Source organism: Vitis vinifera, chromosome 17, assembly GCF_030704535.1.
Source record: "Vitis vinifera cultivar Pinot Noir 40024 chromosome 17, ASM3070453v1".
NCBI classification, from domain to species: Eukaryota; Viridiplantae; Streptophyta; class Magnoliopsida; order Vitales; family Vitaceae; genus Vitis; species Vitis vinifera.
Genome location: NC_081821.1, coordinates 3,092,037 through 3,108,700, shown reverse-complemented (window position 1 = coordinate 3,108,700; position 16,664 = coordinate 3,092,037). Strand labels below are relative to the sequence as shown.

Here is a 16,664-nt window from a genome sequence, read left to right as displayed (position 1 = left end):
AGTTGCCAAATGGATGGATGTGCGATCTCAACCAATATAGATTCCTGATTCAGTCGTTCCTGCAAAAGGCGTCCGGATAGGGTCTCCGGACACACCCTCCGATGGTTTTGTTAGCCATGGTGAGAGAGAATAATCAGTTGGCTTTTTACTAGGTATAGCAAGTTTACCTTCCTCTTTGTGTGAAGGTTCATATATATAGTACCAAAAGCTGTGTTTCCCTCTTTAATGGTAGGGAGATATTTTGGCTTGTCATGATGCCACTAGGTGGTGGCAGGGCGGCTGACAGAAATCGTGGGAGGCGCCATGACTGTCAGAGATCGTGGGAAGTGACTTGCCGTCACTTCATTCTTGTCCTTTCACTCTGCAGGTGGCGGAACGTGGGTCATGGCAGGCTGTTATGATGACGTGCAAGACTTGCTTACTTCAGTCAATGGTCCGGACAAACATATCCGGATAGTATATGTCGACCGTCCGGATGCGATGTGGCGGTCGTCCGGATGTTATGTTTGTGAGTGTCGTGTGCCTCTCCTTGAGGGAGTCCGGATAAGAGAAGCGCGCCACGTGTACTCTTGGGGAAATCCGGATGAGAATGCGTGCCACGTGTCACCAGGAAGTATGTGCCACGTGTCATCAGGGGGAGGGCTCCTTACATTGATGAGTCCCTCCACGACTGGTCTCACGTTTGATTGCGTCTGATGGGCTGTGTAACGAGAGCACTCTGATTGAAAAAGGCTCTCCAACTTCACTATGCTAGCTGAAGCATCCATTCCTGTCTATAGCCTCTTTCAGTTCTTGGGAAGACATGATATACATTGGTAGGTTAAACGAGTCAACTTTGTCTTCACTTACTTTTCCCTGCGTCAATCAGCCAAAGCAACAGAACCGGTAAACATCTTTCGTAGCTAAAATCTTGAAGATGAACAGCTACCCATCTATCAGTCCTTACCTTCTTTGCCATGTCCATGAGGCAAGACCCCAGCAAGTAGAGCAACATATTGAAAATGCACAGGGAAGAAAGAGTTCCGTCAGGGCGGCCAGGAAAAAATAGTATCATCAATCCACCCTCAACAACCTCCTTGCGTCCAAAAACTGCGCCATGTCCTTTGCATGCTGAGCTGAGTAAGTCTCAATAACTTCATCTGCTGCATTTAAGTGATAGATCCTTCCTTTGTTCCAGGCAGGAGAGCACCTGTCCGCCATCTCTTTTGGCAATGCCGAAAGCCAGTGAATGGCGCAAGAGGAATAAATAATGTGAAGAGAGGCATTGGGAAATAAGCGACAGTAAAAAGAACCTGGTACCACGGCAGCAAGATATCGCCGGTTGGGAGGGAGAGCTGCGAAGAGGGTGTTGAAGTCATTGGAGGTCTGATCGTTGAAGAAGACCTGGAAATCAGGGATTTGGGAATTCAGTCCTTGGTTTTGGTACTTGAGCTCAACCGCGTCCGGTATGTTTTGAACTTGAAAGAAGGTGTTTGGCCCTACTGCGCAACCCAGGTCTGCAACTCTTATGGCGTTCGAAGGATAACATTTTGGAATATCCAGGTTCTCCAGAATGGCCTCAATCACAAGTTGCTTGGCAGCATCCATGGCTCCTCCTCCCAGCAAATTACCAACAAGAGGGTTGCTCTTTATCATTCAAATAATCGCTGCCCTCCCTCTAAACTTCCTACTCCATATATACCCTTCATTGGATATGTATGCTTCAGGCATATTCTTCTGCTCTTCTGTCGCCATCTCTCTCCTGTCTCCTCCAGCGGAGATTATCTGTTATTTCATATAAATTAGCACGTCGGTTTCAAGTCGATTGCTTCACGGCAAAGGCTAGAAGCCACGTTCTCAATGGGTGTATAAAAAAAAAACATATTTTCTGAAGAAAATAACTTTTCTATAACATTTTTATAACTTCTCTATTTTCTTTCTATTAACGGATTTTGCTTCATGACAAATATAAAAATTGCTTCAACGGTGATGATGAACATATAGATCACATTAATTATCGAACCATATTATTATTTTTTTATTCTTTCTATTCATATATTTTTCGTGTTAAAACAATTTAACCATCACTTCTAACTTACCATAGAAAACAAAAACCGAATATAGAAATGATGCTTGCATATATAATTTCAATATTTTGTTTCATTAATTCTCCCTTTCATAATCTAAAGAATTCAAGACATATTCAGTGATGATATGAAATACTTGTACTTATTTTAGGTGTCCTTGATACCTCAAAATTTCATGGTATGCTTTTCAAATCTCAAGTGAATAAATCGTAATAATGATTAACTTCAGAGACTGGAGAGACAATATGCTTTCCACCATACAAAAGCAGTCTTGATGATTACCCTCTGAAAGCAAATCTGTAATGTACCCACAAGTTTGAAACAAAATACCCTCTCGTACTGTTATGAAGCAAGGGAAAAATCACAGGGAAAGGTAAAGAAATGAGGACGGTCTCAGCAATTCATAGTTTGCGTTTGAGCACAGCACACAAGTTCAGTGCTGATGTCCCAGCTGACTCAATCAGGGAATACTCTTGTTCAAGTTTTTTAGAATACGAGTCAAAGAGTTGATCCAGGATCTCTTCTCCAAAATGTGCCTTGATGAGGTCCTCCATGGCAGCTCTTACGTGGAATGAGATTGCTTGGGCTTTATGACGAGTGCTTACAAGTGACTGTAAAGTACTTGAGATGGGAGGTAGGCTCTCCATTCTCTCAATGCTGAAACATCCATTTCTCTCTACAGCCGCTTCCAGCTCTTGATCAGACATGTGATACACTGGCAAGTTGAACATATCCACTTTCTCTTCGCTTACTATTCCCTGCAATATCAATCACCCCAAAAGAAAAACCAAAAAAATTAGAATATATATCTTAACTAAACCCCTGGATATGAATGAACTGCCCAGTTTCCATTCCTTGCCTTTTTGGCCATGTCCATGAGGCAACATCCCAACATGTCGTGCATTATATTGGCAACGAGTTGAGAATGAGGAATTTCATCAGGGCGGGCTGCAAAGATTAGGATCATCAACCCTCCATCTGCAATCTCTTGTGCCCTCGCCTGCAAAAACCGTGCCATGTCCTCTGCACACTGAGCTGAATAGGCCTCAACAACTTCATCCGCAGCACTTGGGTAATAGATCCTTCCTTTGTTCCAGGCTTGAGAACTTCTGTCCACCACCTTCTTTGGCACTCTTGAAAGCCACTGAATGGCGCAGGATGAATGAACAATATGAAGAGAGCGATTGGGAAACAGGCGAGAGTAGAAAGAACCCGGAACCCCAGCAGCGTGATATCGCCTATTGGGAGGGAGGGATGAGAATAGAGAGTTGAAGTCGTTGGAGGTGTGATCATTAAAGAAGACTTGGAATTCAGGGATTTGGGAATCGAGCCCTTGGTTTTGGCACTCGAGCTCAATAGCTTCCAGTATGTTTTGCACTGCAAAGAAGGTGTTAGGCCCAACTGAACAACCCAGGTCAGCCACCCTTACGGTGGTTGAAGGAGAAAATTTGAGGATGTCAAGGTTTTCCACAATTGCCTCACTCACAATTTGCTTGGCAGCGTTCATAACTCCTCTCTACAAAACAGCTAGAAGATTATGTTACTTGTAACCATTCAAATAAACACTTTCTTCAACTTACTTCTTAGCTTATTTTGAGAACCCATTTTGCTGCACTATCAGTACCAATACTCTTGCCCATGATTCTATGGCAAATACATACTAAATTCTTTGGCTAGTAAAATGCTTCATATTTAGTTTCTTTGGTTATGCAACAAAATACATAGTAAACTACAAGAGGTTTGAGACTTAAACCTCAGAGGAATTCCATCCAAAAAAAAAAACCCCTTCTGCATATTTTCAGAGAATTAAGTGCTTCACTGTAAGTGTCTAATTGTGCTAGCTGTACCTGTAATCCATATTTTGCTTCTCTAATGGAATACAAAAATTTTAATCTCAGTAAAATAAAGTTAAAATCATGCCTAGTCCCTTTGGAGGAACCATCAGATAGTATTATTCTCCAAAAGAAAACATGTATGCCATCAAGTATTGCAAGCAATTACAACAATTGTGCACTTCGTGAGATTGACAATTCTTCTTTTATAAGTTCCTTCCCTCGCTTTTTTTCTCCCTAAAAAGATGAGGACACTGGAGACGGTCATTAGATTTGAATATAGGTATGATTGGATGAGTTCTTACCCTAATCCCTTTTTATATACCTTACTGAAATTATTCCCAATCAAAAACATTTGAATAAACTCAACAAACTACTGGTTTCAATAATCAACTAAAAGTCCATTTGTTCTCTACTGTTACACCCCAAAAAACCAGTTTTTGAAGCTCAGAACTCTCTCCAACTCTCTTCGTGAACCCAACTTGCACCATAGGGAACTGTAGTTAATTAAATGGAGAGATTCCGGTACCTGTAAGTAAGAGTTGTTGGAGTAGCTATAAAGACCATCTCCACTCTTCATTGGGTGTGCTTCACCTATGTTTCTCATCTCCTTCTCCGATGCCATCTCTCTGGATCACCTCTCCTCTTGTCTATATGAGATTGTGAGATTGTTCTTTCATATAGAAAGCCTGGGGACAAGTCAATCCATTCTCAGGATTAACTGGTGTTGATTATAATTTTTCTACTTTATTCATTGGGAGAAGTGCCCTTCCTTATCTTAGAATGGCCCAAAACTCCTATAACAGGCTTACACTGACGGTAGGCTGACCCAACCCTCACCACTCCAGCCCACCCCACCCCACCACACCCCATCAGCACAGCTCGGCAGCCCACACGCCTGCAAGCCATGAACCACCCCAATGCTTAAATAAAGCTTTTTGGTGTAATGAATTGTGAACCCCGGACCACCCGCTCATGATTCCTCACCAACACCACCAACCATGCTTCATTTGACACAATGAACACATTTTATGTATAGATGTACATTATTAGCATTAAATATATTAACCATATATATAAACAAATATTATAAATTATATACATATGTTATAAATAAATTATTTTTTGTGATTGTGACTTTTATATAATAATTATATATAAAATAAATATAAATTTTTGAATAAAATTATCAAAATTTTAAAATAAAAAATACTTATACAAATTATCATTATTTATTTTATGTCACTAAATGCATCCAAATTAAATTATTATGCATGAAATATGTTTTCAAATTATAAACATTATTGTTAAATATCACAACTATGCATATATTATCATTTATTTTATATTATTTAATATAATTGAATTAAATATATCATAATTTTAATATTAAATATATTTTAAATTAGATACATTATAATTAAATATCATAATATTATTATGAAATAATATTTAATATAATTTAATAATAAATATACACTTATAAAATTCATATTTTTTATTGATGTATATGATATATATTATCATCAAATATGATAAATCATATCATAAATTTTTTAACAAAACAATTTTAAAATGTCTATTATACTTCTACTTACATTTCTACAAGGTTTTTCTTATATTTCCATGAATTTTGATTAATTTTAAGTTTATCGATATTTTTTAAAAAATATCCACCAATATATTTTTTATATATTCATGATTACCGATATTTTCATGCTTGTTGTCAAAAATACTCTATACTTATAATATCCTAAATGCTTGTATAAATCATATCAAGATCTTTGATACAATATACATGGTGATGACTGATGAGCATGTGCTAGCTCTAAGTGTTATATAAAAATAATAATAATTAAACGTCATGATCATACACCTTTTTACTTGCAGTGGCTCTTTTAGTCAGATCTCAGTGCCCGACCTTCCAAAAACCCAACTTGCTTAAACTCTATGAGACTATGTTAGGACCAAGAAAAACACGAGCATGTAAGAAATTTTTGGCCTAGTAATGCCCCAGAAGTGGTTCACTACAACTTCTCATTTGTCAACTTATGTCCACTAGCACTGGATCTCCTATAGTTTTAGGTGTAGGGCAACTTTTGGCTTGTTCCGTGATATATATATAGTTCGTTTTAGCAAGTCAAATATATACTTCAATTCTAAGAAAAATAATGCAAGTCACCAAATTACTTTAAAGAAAAGTAGAGATGGAGGTGGGTCTGAGATGAGCCTGAACTGAATAAGCCTTAACAACCCCATGTGCAGCAGTTGAGTAATAGACACTTCCTTTGTTCCAGGCAGGAGAACTCCTGTCCACCACCTCCTTTGGCGAGCCTGAGAGCCATTCAATGGCGCAGGAGTAGACAATGCGAAAAGAGGCAAAATCATTGGACTCAATTTGTTGCTTTACCTATGTGAAGGAAAGTTAAGGATCATATGACCTCAATAAATTGAGATCACCATAAGGATGAAGCTTGACTAATATATATTATAAATTTTTTTTTTTATCATTTTTTTTTTATATACTAATTTTACAAAATAATTTTTTTATTATAAATTAAATTTATGATTAAAAAAACTAAAAAATATTTATAAAATAATATTTATGTATTGAATAATATACTATGAAAAAGTATTTATAAAATTTAAATATTTTAACAATTAATATTGTAAAATATAAGAGAAATTTCATTTTTTTAAATAAAAATATCAAAATGTGATATAATTTTTATTTTAAATATTAAAAATAATATAAATTTCACAATATTTTTAATTCATTTCACAAATTAAATATAAATAAAATACAACGTAACATATCTTATTAGATATACTACCTTAAAATATCTTACTCATACAATATAAATATTAAATATATCATATTTTATTGAAAATTATATTAACATATACATTTCCATTCAGAATTAATATGTATATTCTATCATATCATATCCTATTCTACTATCAATCGGAACCTAAAAGGGTGGTTATGGAATGTTATCGTTTCCACAATGACTAGCGCCACTCCATGACCACGCCCTTGAATTCTCTCCATACTCTTTTTTTCAAATTTTTGCAATTAAAAATCAAATAAAAAAGAAAAAAGGAAGGGTGTGGCCATGGCGTTCCACTGGTCATAGCAGCCACACTGGTGGCACGCCATGGCCGCCCCTCTCTAGGATTTGTCTTGTAATTGAAAAAAAGGAATTATGTGAACAAGAGGAATGGAGAAGAAGAAAGAAGGGAAGAGGGATGTGTTTAAAATTTCCCTAAATAGAAATGATGTGAACAAGAGGGTATTAGACTATTCTGTACTACTTCTTAAAGAAGAAAAATCCAAATTTGAACTCTTTCAAAAACTTTTTAATCAATAATACCATCATTTGAAAGGCAGTCTAGGGCTAATACTTTCTAAAACAGATGCCATGACATACATATTAGACAAGAATCTATTCTCTGCATGTGGGGTTGTTACGAAGCAAATTCTCAACAATAAAACCAAAGCAGAAGATGCTAACTAAGCTCCATCAGTACCCAAAAAAACAATTCCTAATTCATAGTTTTGCGTTTAAGCACAGCACAATAGTTTAGTGTTATCGCAGACACAATCAGAGAATACTCGTCTTCGACCTTTCTAGAATATGAGTCAAAGAGTTGATCCAGGATCTCCTCTCCAAAATGTGCCTTGATGAGTCCCTCCGTGGCAGCTCGTATGTGGAACGAGATCGCTTGGCCTTTATGAGGAGTGCTTATAAGCGATTGTGCAGTTATGGTGGGATGTAGGATCTCCATTTTCTCAATGCTGAAACATCCGTTTCTCTCTATAATCGCTTCCAGCTCTTGGGCGGAAATGAAATACAGTGGCAAGTTAAACATGTCCACTTTCTCTTCGCTTACTATTCCCTGCAATATCAATCACCCCAAAAGAAAAACCAAAAAATTTAGAATATATATCTTAGCTAAACCCCTGGATATGAATGGACCACCTAACCACCATATTCCTTGCCTTTTGGGCCATGTCCATGAGGCAACATCCCAACATGTCGAACATTATATTGTTACTGAATTGAGAATGCGGAATTCCATCGAGGCGGGCTGGAAAGATTAGAATCATCAACCCACCATCTGCAATCTCTTGTGCCCTCGCCTGCAAAAACCGTGCCATGTCCTCTGCACACTGAGCTGAATAGGCCTCAACAACTTCATCCGCAGCACTTGCGTAATAGATCCTTCCTTTGTTCCAGGCGGGAGAACTTCTGTCCACCACCTTCTTCGGCACTCTTGAAAGCCACTGAATGGAGAAGGATGAATGAACAATATGAAGAGAGTGATTGGGAAACAGGCGAGAGTAGAAAGAACCCGGAACCCCAGCCGAATGATATCGCCCATTGGGAGGGAGGGATGAGAAGAGACTGTTGAAGTCATTGGAGGTCTGATCATTGAAGAAGACTTGGAATTCAGGGATTTGAGAATCGAGCCCTTGGTTTTGGCACTTGAGCTCAATAGCTTCTAGTATGTTTTCCATTGCGAAGAAGGTGTTAGGCCCAACTGAACAACCCAGATCAGCCACCCTAATGGTGGTTGAAGGAGAAATTTTGAGGATGTCTACGATTTTCACAATTGCCTCACCGACAATTTGCATGGCAGCGTTTATAATATCTCTCTACAAAATAGCTAGAAGATTAGGTTACTTGTAACCATTCAAATAAACACTTTCTTCAACTTACTTCTTAGCTTGACAGTCATTAGATTTGAATATAAGTATGAGACCCTAATCCCATTGTGTATACCTTACTGAAATTTTTCCCAATCAAAAACATTTGAATAAACTCAACAAACTACTGGTTTCAATAATCAACTAAAAGTTCATCTGTTCTCTACTGTTACACCCAAAAAACCAGTTTTTTAAGCTCAGAACTCTCTCCCACTCTCTTTGTGAACCCAACTTGCACCATAGGAAACCGTAGTTAACTAAATGGAGAGATTCTCCTACGTACCTGGAAGTAAGAGTTGTTGGAGTAGCTATGAAGACCATCGCCACTCTTCATTGGGTATGCTTCACCTATGTTTCCCATCTCTTTCTTTGGTGCCATCTCTCTAGATCTCTTCTCCTCTTGTCTCTATGAGATTGTGAGATTGTTCTTTCATATACAGAGCCTGGGGACAAGTCAATCCATTCTTAAGATTCACTGGTGTTGATTATAATTTTTCTACATTATTCATTGGGAGTAGTGTTCTTCCTTATACTTGCCAACAATGCTCAGTGCTTTTAATATTCTGAATGTGTGTATAAATAATATCAACATGTTTGATATAATATACATGGTGATGACCATGTGCTAGCTCCGAGTGTTGTATAAAAAAAATTTGTTTTATTCATTTTATTTTTTATTCTAATTATTAAAATCTTTATCAACTGTGTATTGGCATTTGACATTGAGAGCAAAAACAGAGAGTAGGACACATGAGATGGATTCAAGCTGCCCCAATGTTATCACACTACTTGGCACTAGTAGCTCTTTTAGTAAGGTCTGTAACCAGGTTGCCTCTGCTGTCGTGTGAGCCAATGCTCTATATTCAAACTCAGTGCTCGATCTTGCAACAACCTTTTGCTTACTTGAACTCCTTTGGCAAGTCTGAAAGCCATTCAATGGTGTAGACAATGTGAAAATAGGCAGTGGGGAGTAGGAGTGTTGAAACCACCCCAGCAGCGTGATATCGGTCTTTTGGGAGGGAGAGAGGGAGGCAAAGAGAGTGCTGAAGTCATTGAAGAAGACTTGGAATTCAGGGATTTGGGAATTGAGTCTTTGGTTTTGGCACTTGAGTTCAATGGCTTCCAGTATGTTTTGCACTGCAAAGGTGTTACGGCCCAACTGAGCAACCCATGTTACACAACATGTGGTAAATATGAGAAGTATAACATGGCATAAAATTTTAAAATTGACCCTAATATTAGTGAATTATGCTAAATTTGGTTTCAAAAAAAGAAAAAAAAGGTTAAAAGGAAAATAATTTCCTTAAGTTTGATTATATTATAGAAAATATAAAAGAAAATTAAATATAATTAAAAAAACCTATATTTTCAAACTATTTAATTTTTCATATAAAAAGATTAAAATAAGTTAAATGAATTTTAAGTGGCATATAAAAATTCATTTTTCTTTATTTACATTTTTCCTCAAATTTTGAAATCAAACATTGGAGTTGGAACTAGGCATAGAATAAGCCTTGAAAGAGAAAAGACAGACCAGATAGAGAAGAGTTCTTGGATTACCCATAAGGGCCATCCCCTACCTTCATTGGATATGCCTCAGCCTCACTCACATTTCTTACCTCCTCCGCTTCCCTCTCTCTCTCTCTCTCCTCCCTTGTCCATCTAATATTTTTTGTGCCTTCTCCACAGTATTGCATTCGATTCCAACAATCCACAGCTGGGACCTTCGACTCTTGATAACCATTCACTTTCTATTTTGTTCACAAAATGATGATAATAATCAAGGAAGTAGTTCAGATCGTGTTCCAAGTTTGAATATGTGATCAAGAGTCAAATTATTGATGCCTTTTTTAATGCAACAGCTTGTAATACAGCAACAAAAAGGTACCCATTCGGAACTGTAGTATGACCCAACGGAAAGTTGTAAACAAAGACAAAATAAAAAATAAAAAAACATGCAGGATTATTAATAATAAATCTATAACTAATCATCTGGTCATCCAAACTCCAAGCAATTTAAATAAATATCACTCTATATGCTGACTATAGGGCATTGATGTGCAAAAGAACCCAAATCTAAGTAGATGTTCTTAAAACATGATCTCTCATAACCATTATAAGAAACATTGGTGACATTGGTGAATGGGGGCAAAATGAACCAAGGCCAAACTTCAACCCCCATCAAATATTGGAGTATTGGAAACCCTATAAAAATTCATTCAAAAAACAGGTGCACCAGAAACAATAGCCAACTCTCCAAAACCACTACAAGGAGCTCTGTTATGGTCAATCAAACTTGGGTGCATTTTAATGATTTGCAGAGCATGCTCTAAGAATTGAGACCCCCTTGTGCTGCTACTTGATTTGTGTATGCCAAAAAGTTGTCCTCGTTGACTCGGTTTGCCTGTTAAGAGTAATAGAGATTGTTAATAACAAGACAAAATAAAAACCCACATGCAAGGTATAATTGGCTGAGCCACGTGCTAGTAAATACTATGGTGATCTGCCACAACATAAATCTGCAATTCCCTAACAAGCCATATTTGAAGTTCTCTACTCTAAACCTATCTTCCTGTCTTTTCCAGGTAAGATGTTTACCTTTTATTTCCCTTTAATCCTAGTCCTCATTCTCCTTTATCAGAATCTGGTAGTTCATCTACTAGTTTTGGTAAATGGGTTCTTTAATCTGATTTTATATTTCACCATTTCTCTATTATGAGTTCTGTAGCTAGGCAGAATTTGACTGTAGTTCCATCTCCTTCACCCCTCAGAAACCACTCAATGTAACCCAACTCAATCAAAGTTCAACCAGAGCACAACCACATGAGCTCGCTAGGCTGGGCTACATAGGTAAGTGATCAGGTTCAGTTGGGCAATGGTAGAATGGGTTACTTTATGGATTTGGTTGACGTCTAACCCCCCGACTTAGTCGCAACCCTAATTCCACATGACCATCCAAGTTCTTATTTTTGCCCTGGGATGAATTTGTAGTCACTCAAGCTATAAGCGGGGACTATAATGAACAGCTATGAACTGATCAATGATCACGACAACTTCAATTTCAAACCATTAACCCTACTACCAACTGTGAGGCTTTTACTAGTCTACTATCCAACTTATATGGTACAAACTCATGATTTTGGGACTGAAGTAGGTCTAAAAGTTGATCAGGGTCCAAGATTCTATAACCTTTAATTTAAACTTACTCTTCAAATTTATAATTCAAGCATCATTTCAACAAAACTGCAACAGTACTTTTTTTTATTTGATAGACTAATGTTAAAATTTTTAACTTTTTTGAACGGTGCATCAACTTCTAAAACTTGGGTCAGCAACAAAGGCGTAGATTCAAGAGAATTCTATGGCAGCACATGCCAAAGGCCACATAAACAGTATTTTAACCTAAAGTCCCCAGCTGACAGAAAAGTAGTGTGCAGGCAGCTGGAAAATATTCACCAATATGAATGTGCATGAAAAAAGACATGAATATAGCTACCAAAACTTAGGATACAAATATATGTAAATGATACATATAACCAACGTATATCGCTTATAAGTTTTATCTCAGGTACAACTACATTATATATGATACATGACACGTACAAGCCACACACCCTTTTAAGATTCTTTTAGTAGTTCTAAAGAAAAAATCAAATTCTAAAAATTTTCCTTCTATTATATCATGGTCCAAATTCTAAAAATCTTAAGGTTAAATTAGAACTTTAGAAACTTTCTTTTGCCTCCACTCTCCACTATAAAAAAGTCTCTTTGTAGTCTTTAGTATCCAATTTCATTTAAAAAATAAATAAATAAAACTTCTTGTTTTTTAAATTAAAATTGGGTGACGGGGAAAAAAGAGTGATTTTACATAAGAAAATTTCATGTGTTGTCAAAGGCAATAAGAGGTTGAAGATTTATTGTGATTATCACCAAAAGAAATATTAGTAAGATGTTAATCAAATGAACCATATTCTACCCAAATGATTTGAATATTAACCTCAAGCTGATAATGAACAAACAGTGGGAATTTTGCTCAACTACTAGTTTTTTTTTTTAGGTTTTTTCCCACTTTTTTGGGGAGATGAGGACCAGGTGTCTAATAAAGTTGGAGAGTGGATTTTTAATATGCCACATATATGTCTAAAGAATTATATATTATAGTTTTACATGTTCCTAGATTACTTATTTTATTCTTCTTTTTCTTCTTCTCTCGTTTTTTTTTTGTTTTTTGTTTTTTTTTTTTGTATATTGGTTTAGGACTTAAACTTGGAACTTTTGGAACAGTAGTATTTGTATTCAAACTTATCTTGAAGATTCTACTATGAATCTATGCAGTAAAATTGTAAATTTTATAGAGTAGATTTCATCAAAGCTCTAGGGTTCAATGCTTACACACGTATTATACCAATTATGGCTACATGTACAAAATTCTATTGCCCTTAGTATCTTTCATGAAATCGGTTGTAACCTCCATTCTTGTTATGCATATGCAATAAATACAGGATTCAGTTAATACACAAGGAAAAAAAATGGAAATTTATATACATTATGATTCATGAGAAGACAACTTAAAATAAAAAAATTTGCTTTAGTGCAGATGCAATGACATAGAGATATGGATAAAGAAGACTAGTTCGGTAAGGAAAAGGAAAATATAAGGAGAATTAGAAACACCTCACCTCTTCTGCCAAAATTGTTTAAATAGAACTAGCAGAATTAAGATCCATAACTTTCCCCATAGCAACAGTTTTTCCTGTATTGTACAGAAATCCTTGTGACTAAAGAATACAAAGATATCATAGCTCAAATGGATTCTAGAGGTAGGAATATCTTTTTTCACCTTCAGTTCGAAGAGTGAACCTTCCAAGCTGTGGGAAATCAGAGAATTTTTCAATGCAAATCAAGTTATTCACCTGGGAAGCACACAATTGGCAAAGTCAGAATGAGGAAATAATTTGGCAATAATATCAATTTTCGAAACAGCTTTTTCATTTCTGAGGGTAGCCATGGTGGTTGGTGGAGGATAGATGAGTTATGTCAACAAAGAAAAAAGGAGGGAAAAAAAAAAAAGAAATAGAAATGTTGGGGCTTCTATTTGGATTTATTCAAGTTTCTTGAGATTACTAGTGAAATTCCTAACACTCAAGATACATGTTGAAAATATTAATACATGCAAAGTTTACATGATTGTATAAAAATAATGAAAAATTAGAGTATATAAAAAAGCAAACCTGAATGCGGCACAGTACAACAGCACCATTCTTTACGAATAGGACTTTCTTTTTCATAGGTTTCTTTGTCTTCGGATCAATTTGCTGCAGCAGTTCAATAATCTCACATTCCTCAACAATAGAATGAATGTGCAAGACAGCCTTATAACCAGCAGTGAAAATTGCCTGAAAGAAAAGAACAACAGTTGATGCTTCAGATATTACATGCATGGTTCAACAACTAGAATATAAGAGAAAATTATTGACAAGAGAAAAATTTGAAGAATAAAACCCTAAAGGTAGGACAGAAAACTAAATATATACATACATTATCCAGCAATTCAAGAATCTGCAGCTGGGCAACAAACTCGTACACTGCAGGTATTGGTTTTGCTGCACAAAAGGAAACAGTTTTAGAACTCCTAAAGATAACATAGCAAAGAAAATGTTCTGGATTCAACTGATTCAGCAGCTCCTTGTTCTAAGTTTATCGACTCTAGAAATGTATTTGTATAGAGAAGAAACCACCATTTAGGCTTCAAGGAAACCAGAAGCAGTTGTTGTTCCAAATAAAGAATAGGTAACTCACTTCAATTTGATGACCAAGCACAGAATTAAATCACCTAGGTGAAAGGAAGATCCAATTCGAGATGTATGGATGGTTTTGCAGGTTGTGACATATGAGTTCATCATGGCAAAGACTTCAGGGAATGCTGTATGAACTTTCAAGTAGGACATATAATCAGGACATCAATGTCCTGATGGAACACCCAATCCCCATATTATCCATAACCTTTTCAGTACCCTTGGATTTAATTTGGTCAGACAATTCATTATTGTAAACAGCCTGGGAGCAATCATTGGGTGCAGTGGTTTGACACACCTGCTACACAGTATTTGGGTACTAATTTCCAATACAATTCAAACACACATTATACAGCATAGGTAATAGGATAACCTTTTCAATATATTTCTTGCCAACTTCCAGCAAAACAGGTTCACATACATTCCCGTTTTCACCCACAGATGTCATAGGTGGACTGAGACCAATGAGGGAGTTTAGTAAGGAGATGCTGGTAGTCTCAGAACATATGGTTCTGTGAACCCCTTTGCTAGTACTTTCTTCAGCAATTTCATCATGTTTGGGCAGGGACAGGAGAGTTCCGATTCCAAATCTTTCCCAATGGAAAAATGGGGGAAAAGACGATTAAGAAACATGCTAACTTTTTCAAAAGATAGAAAATAGGGAAATAGGGAAAATTTTGAAACCATGCTTCTTTATTTATAAAATGCAAGTAAAACAAAGGGATTTGCTATCTACTTCAATATTTAACCTCTTACCACAAATCCTTGTCAAAGAATTAACGTCTTTTTTTTTTTATAAATTTTCCCCAAGAAAAGGGCAACTTCTCCGGTAAGGAAAAAAGATACAAAGAATCCAACCAAGGCATTGGCTTCTAAATTCACTGATATTGATATTTTATGAACAAAATGAATCCACCTAGAGTTTGCTTCTAAATATCTACATTGTAGATCCATATCAAACCATTAACATGAAATACTTTGTTCTACAACACTTCCAAAGATTTCAAAAGATCAATACAAATCACACTAGAGGTTGAATATACCACAACAGGATTAGATTCAAAAAAAAATATTACTGATCCTCAGTTCCTCCCAAAATCTAGAAGAAAAATAATTCACGCATACCTTGGTTGGAAAAGATATAAAAAAATCAAGTAGAAGGAAATAAAGAAATTGAAAAATCTCCAACAATTCAACTCCAAATTGAAGATATAAAGCTAAAATAAACCAAGGAAACGAATTCTATTTTGAAACCCATCCAGAAGAGTTGTTGGTGGCATTCAACAAGAAGAGTGGCAAGTGCAAGAATAGAACATTTTTGTCCTCTACAGATAACACTGATAATGGTCAATACATACTAATATCTCAAAATACCCTTTGATTCCCTTTCATGTCATCCCTAATGCGTTCTTCATTCAACAAGTACAGGGTTTGATCTCATTCTGCCTGGGCCTTTATTACATGATTGAATTGGATGTGCACCATGAAGAAATCCAAGAAACTTGACATTGTTAAAGGCATAGGAAGACAATGCCAGAATAGCATGTGCACTTATGTAACAATAATGTGTTAATTTTTTGGGTGAGGAGACCAATCCTAAACAAGTATTTGGGGCACAAAGAGTACTCAAAATGTTGACAATCAGTGTCAAAGAATGTAGAATCCCCAGCTCTCTAGGTGTTGATATGTAATGCGCCTTTTTACTTGTTTTCCTTACTATTTGTTTGTGAGGAAAGCATTTTATGATTTTAATTGATGACCCTCATTTATCACCTTGTTACCCTATCTTCAAAATTTTCAGCATCAGCAGTATGGATAAGAACAGACAATCAAATCAGCAGAAGTTTATGATTTTAATTGACAACCTTCATTTATCACCATGTTACTATCTTCAAAATTTTCAGCATCAGCAGTATGGGTAAGAACAGACAATCAAATTAGCTGAAGTTACTGGTCAAACCAATGTCATGCCACCCCATCACCATATTTGCATTACCACCAAACTATTTCATAAAATTTTAGTTCCTTAATAATAAGAACTACGAAGTTGCAAAAATGATCAAGAAACCATACAGAACAATATATAAGTTCAGTGAAGAAAACATACCAATGCTTGACAGGACAAATCCTGATATTATGTCTTCTTCTTCAATTCCAGATAATCTAACCCGTACATTTTCACCAGGTCCAGCAAGTTTAACTTTATTCTCATCACAGTACACAGCAAAAACTTTCACCTGAACCTGTAGATCAAGGAGTA

General features: G+C 36.1%; 3 protein-coding genes and 1 pseudogene across 3 annotated transcripts in view; all 4 read right to left on the bottom strand.

The window, feature by feature from the left end:
* Nucleotides 1-647: 647 nt before the first annotated feature.
* Nucleotides 648-1,656, bottom strand: LOC100242232 (loganic acid O-methyltransferase-like; annotated as a pseudogene).
* Nucleotides 1,657-2,265: 609 nt separating this feature from the next.
* On the bottom strand, nt 2,266-4,797 carry LOC100264510 (loganic acid O-methyltransferase). Its single transcript, XM_002277840.5, has 3 exons — nt 4,428-4,797; nt 2,926-3,582; nt 2,266-2,824 (listed from the first exon to the last, which is right to left on the bottom strand). Exons 1-3 carry the CDS (start codon nt 4,521-4,523, stop codon nt 2,468-2,470), a joined length of 1,110 nt encoding a protein of 369 aa, XP_002277876.1. The 5' UTR covers nt 4,524-4,797; the 3' UTR covers nt 2,266-2,467.
* Nucleotides 4,798-7,444: 2,647 nt separating this feature from the next.
* LOC100259333 (loganic acid O-methyltransferase) lies at nt 7,445-8,578 on the bottom strand. Its single transcript, XM_059734178.1, has 2 exons — nt 7,890-8,578; nt 7,445-7,807 (listed from the first exon to the last, which is right to left on the bottom strand). The coding sequence occupies exons 1-2, from the start codon at nt 8,535-8,537 to the stop codon at nt 7,445-7,447; spliced, it is 1,011 nt and encodes a 336-aa protein (XP_059590161.1). The 5' UTR covers nt 8,538-8,578.
* Nucleotides 8,579-10,572: 1,994 nt separating this feature from the next.
* The window catches only part of LOC100249117 (uncharacterized), a 40,720-nt gene continuing 34,628 nt past the window's right edge, over nt 10,573-16,664 (bottom strand). The window contains exons 14-19 of the mRNA XM_002280946.5: nt 16,512-16,647; nt 14,148-14,212; nt 13,841-14,005; nt 13,450-13,522; nt 13,289-13,362; nt 10,573-11,013 (exon numbers count right to left, since the gene is read on the bottom strand). Coding sequence (XP_002280982.1) covers nt 13,307-13,362; nt 13,450-13,522; nt 13,841-14,005; nt 14,148-14,212; nt 16,512-16,647 — 495 coding nt within the window. The 3' untranslated portion in view covers nt 10,573-11,013; nt 13,289-13,306. The remainder of the gene's footprint in view (nt 11,014-13,288; nt 13,363-13,449; nt 13,523-13,840; nt 14,006-14,147; nt 14,213-16,511; nt 16,648-16,664) is intronic.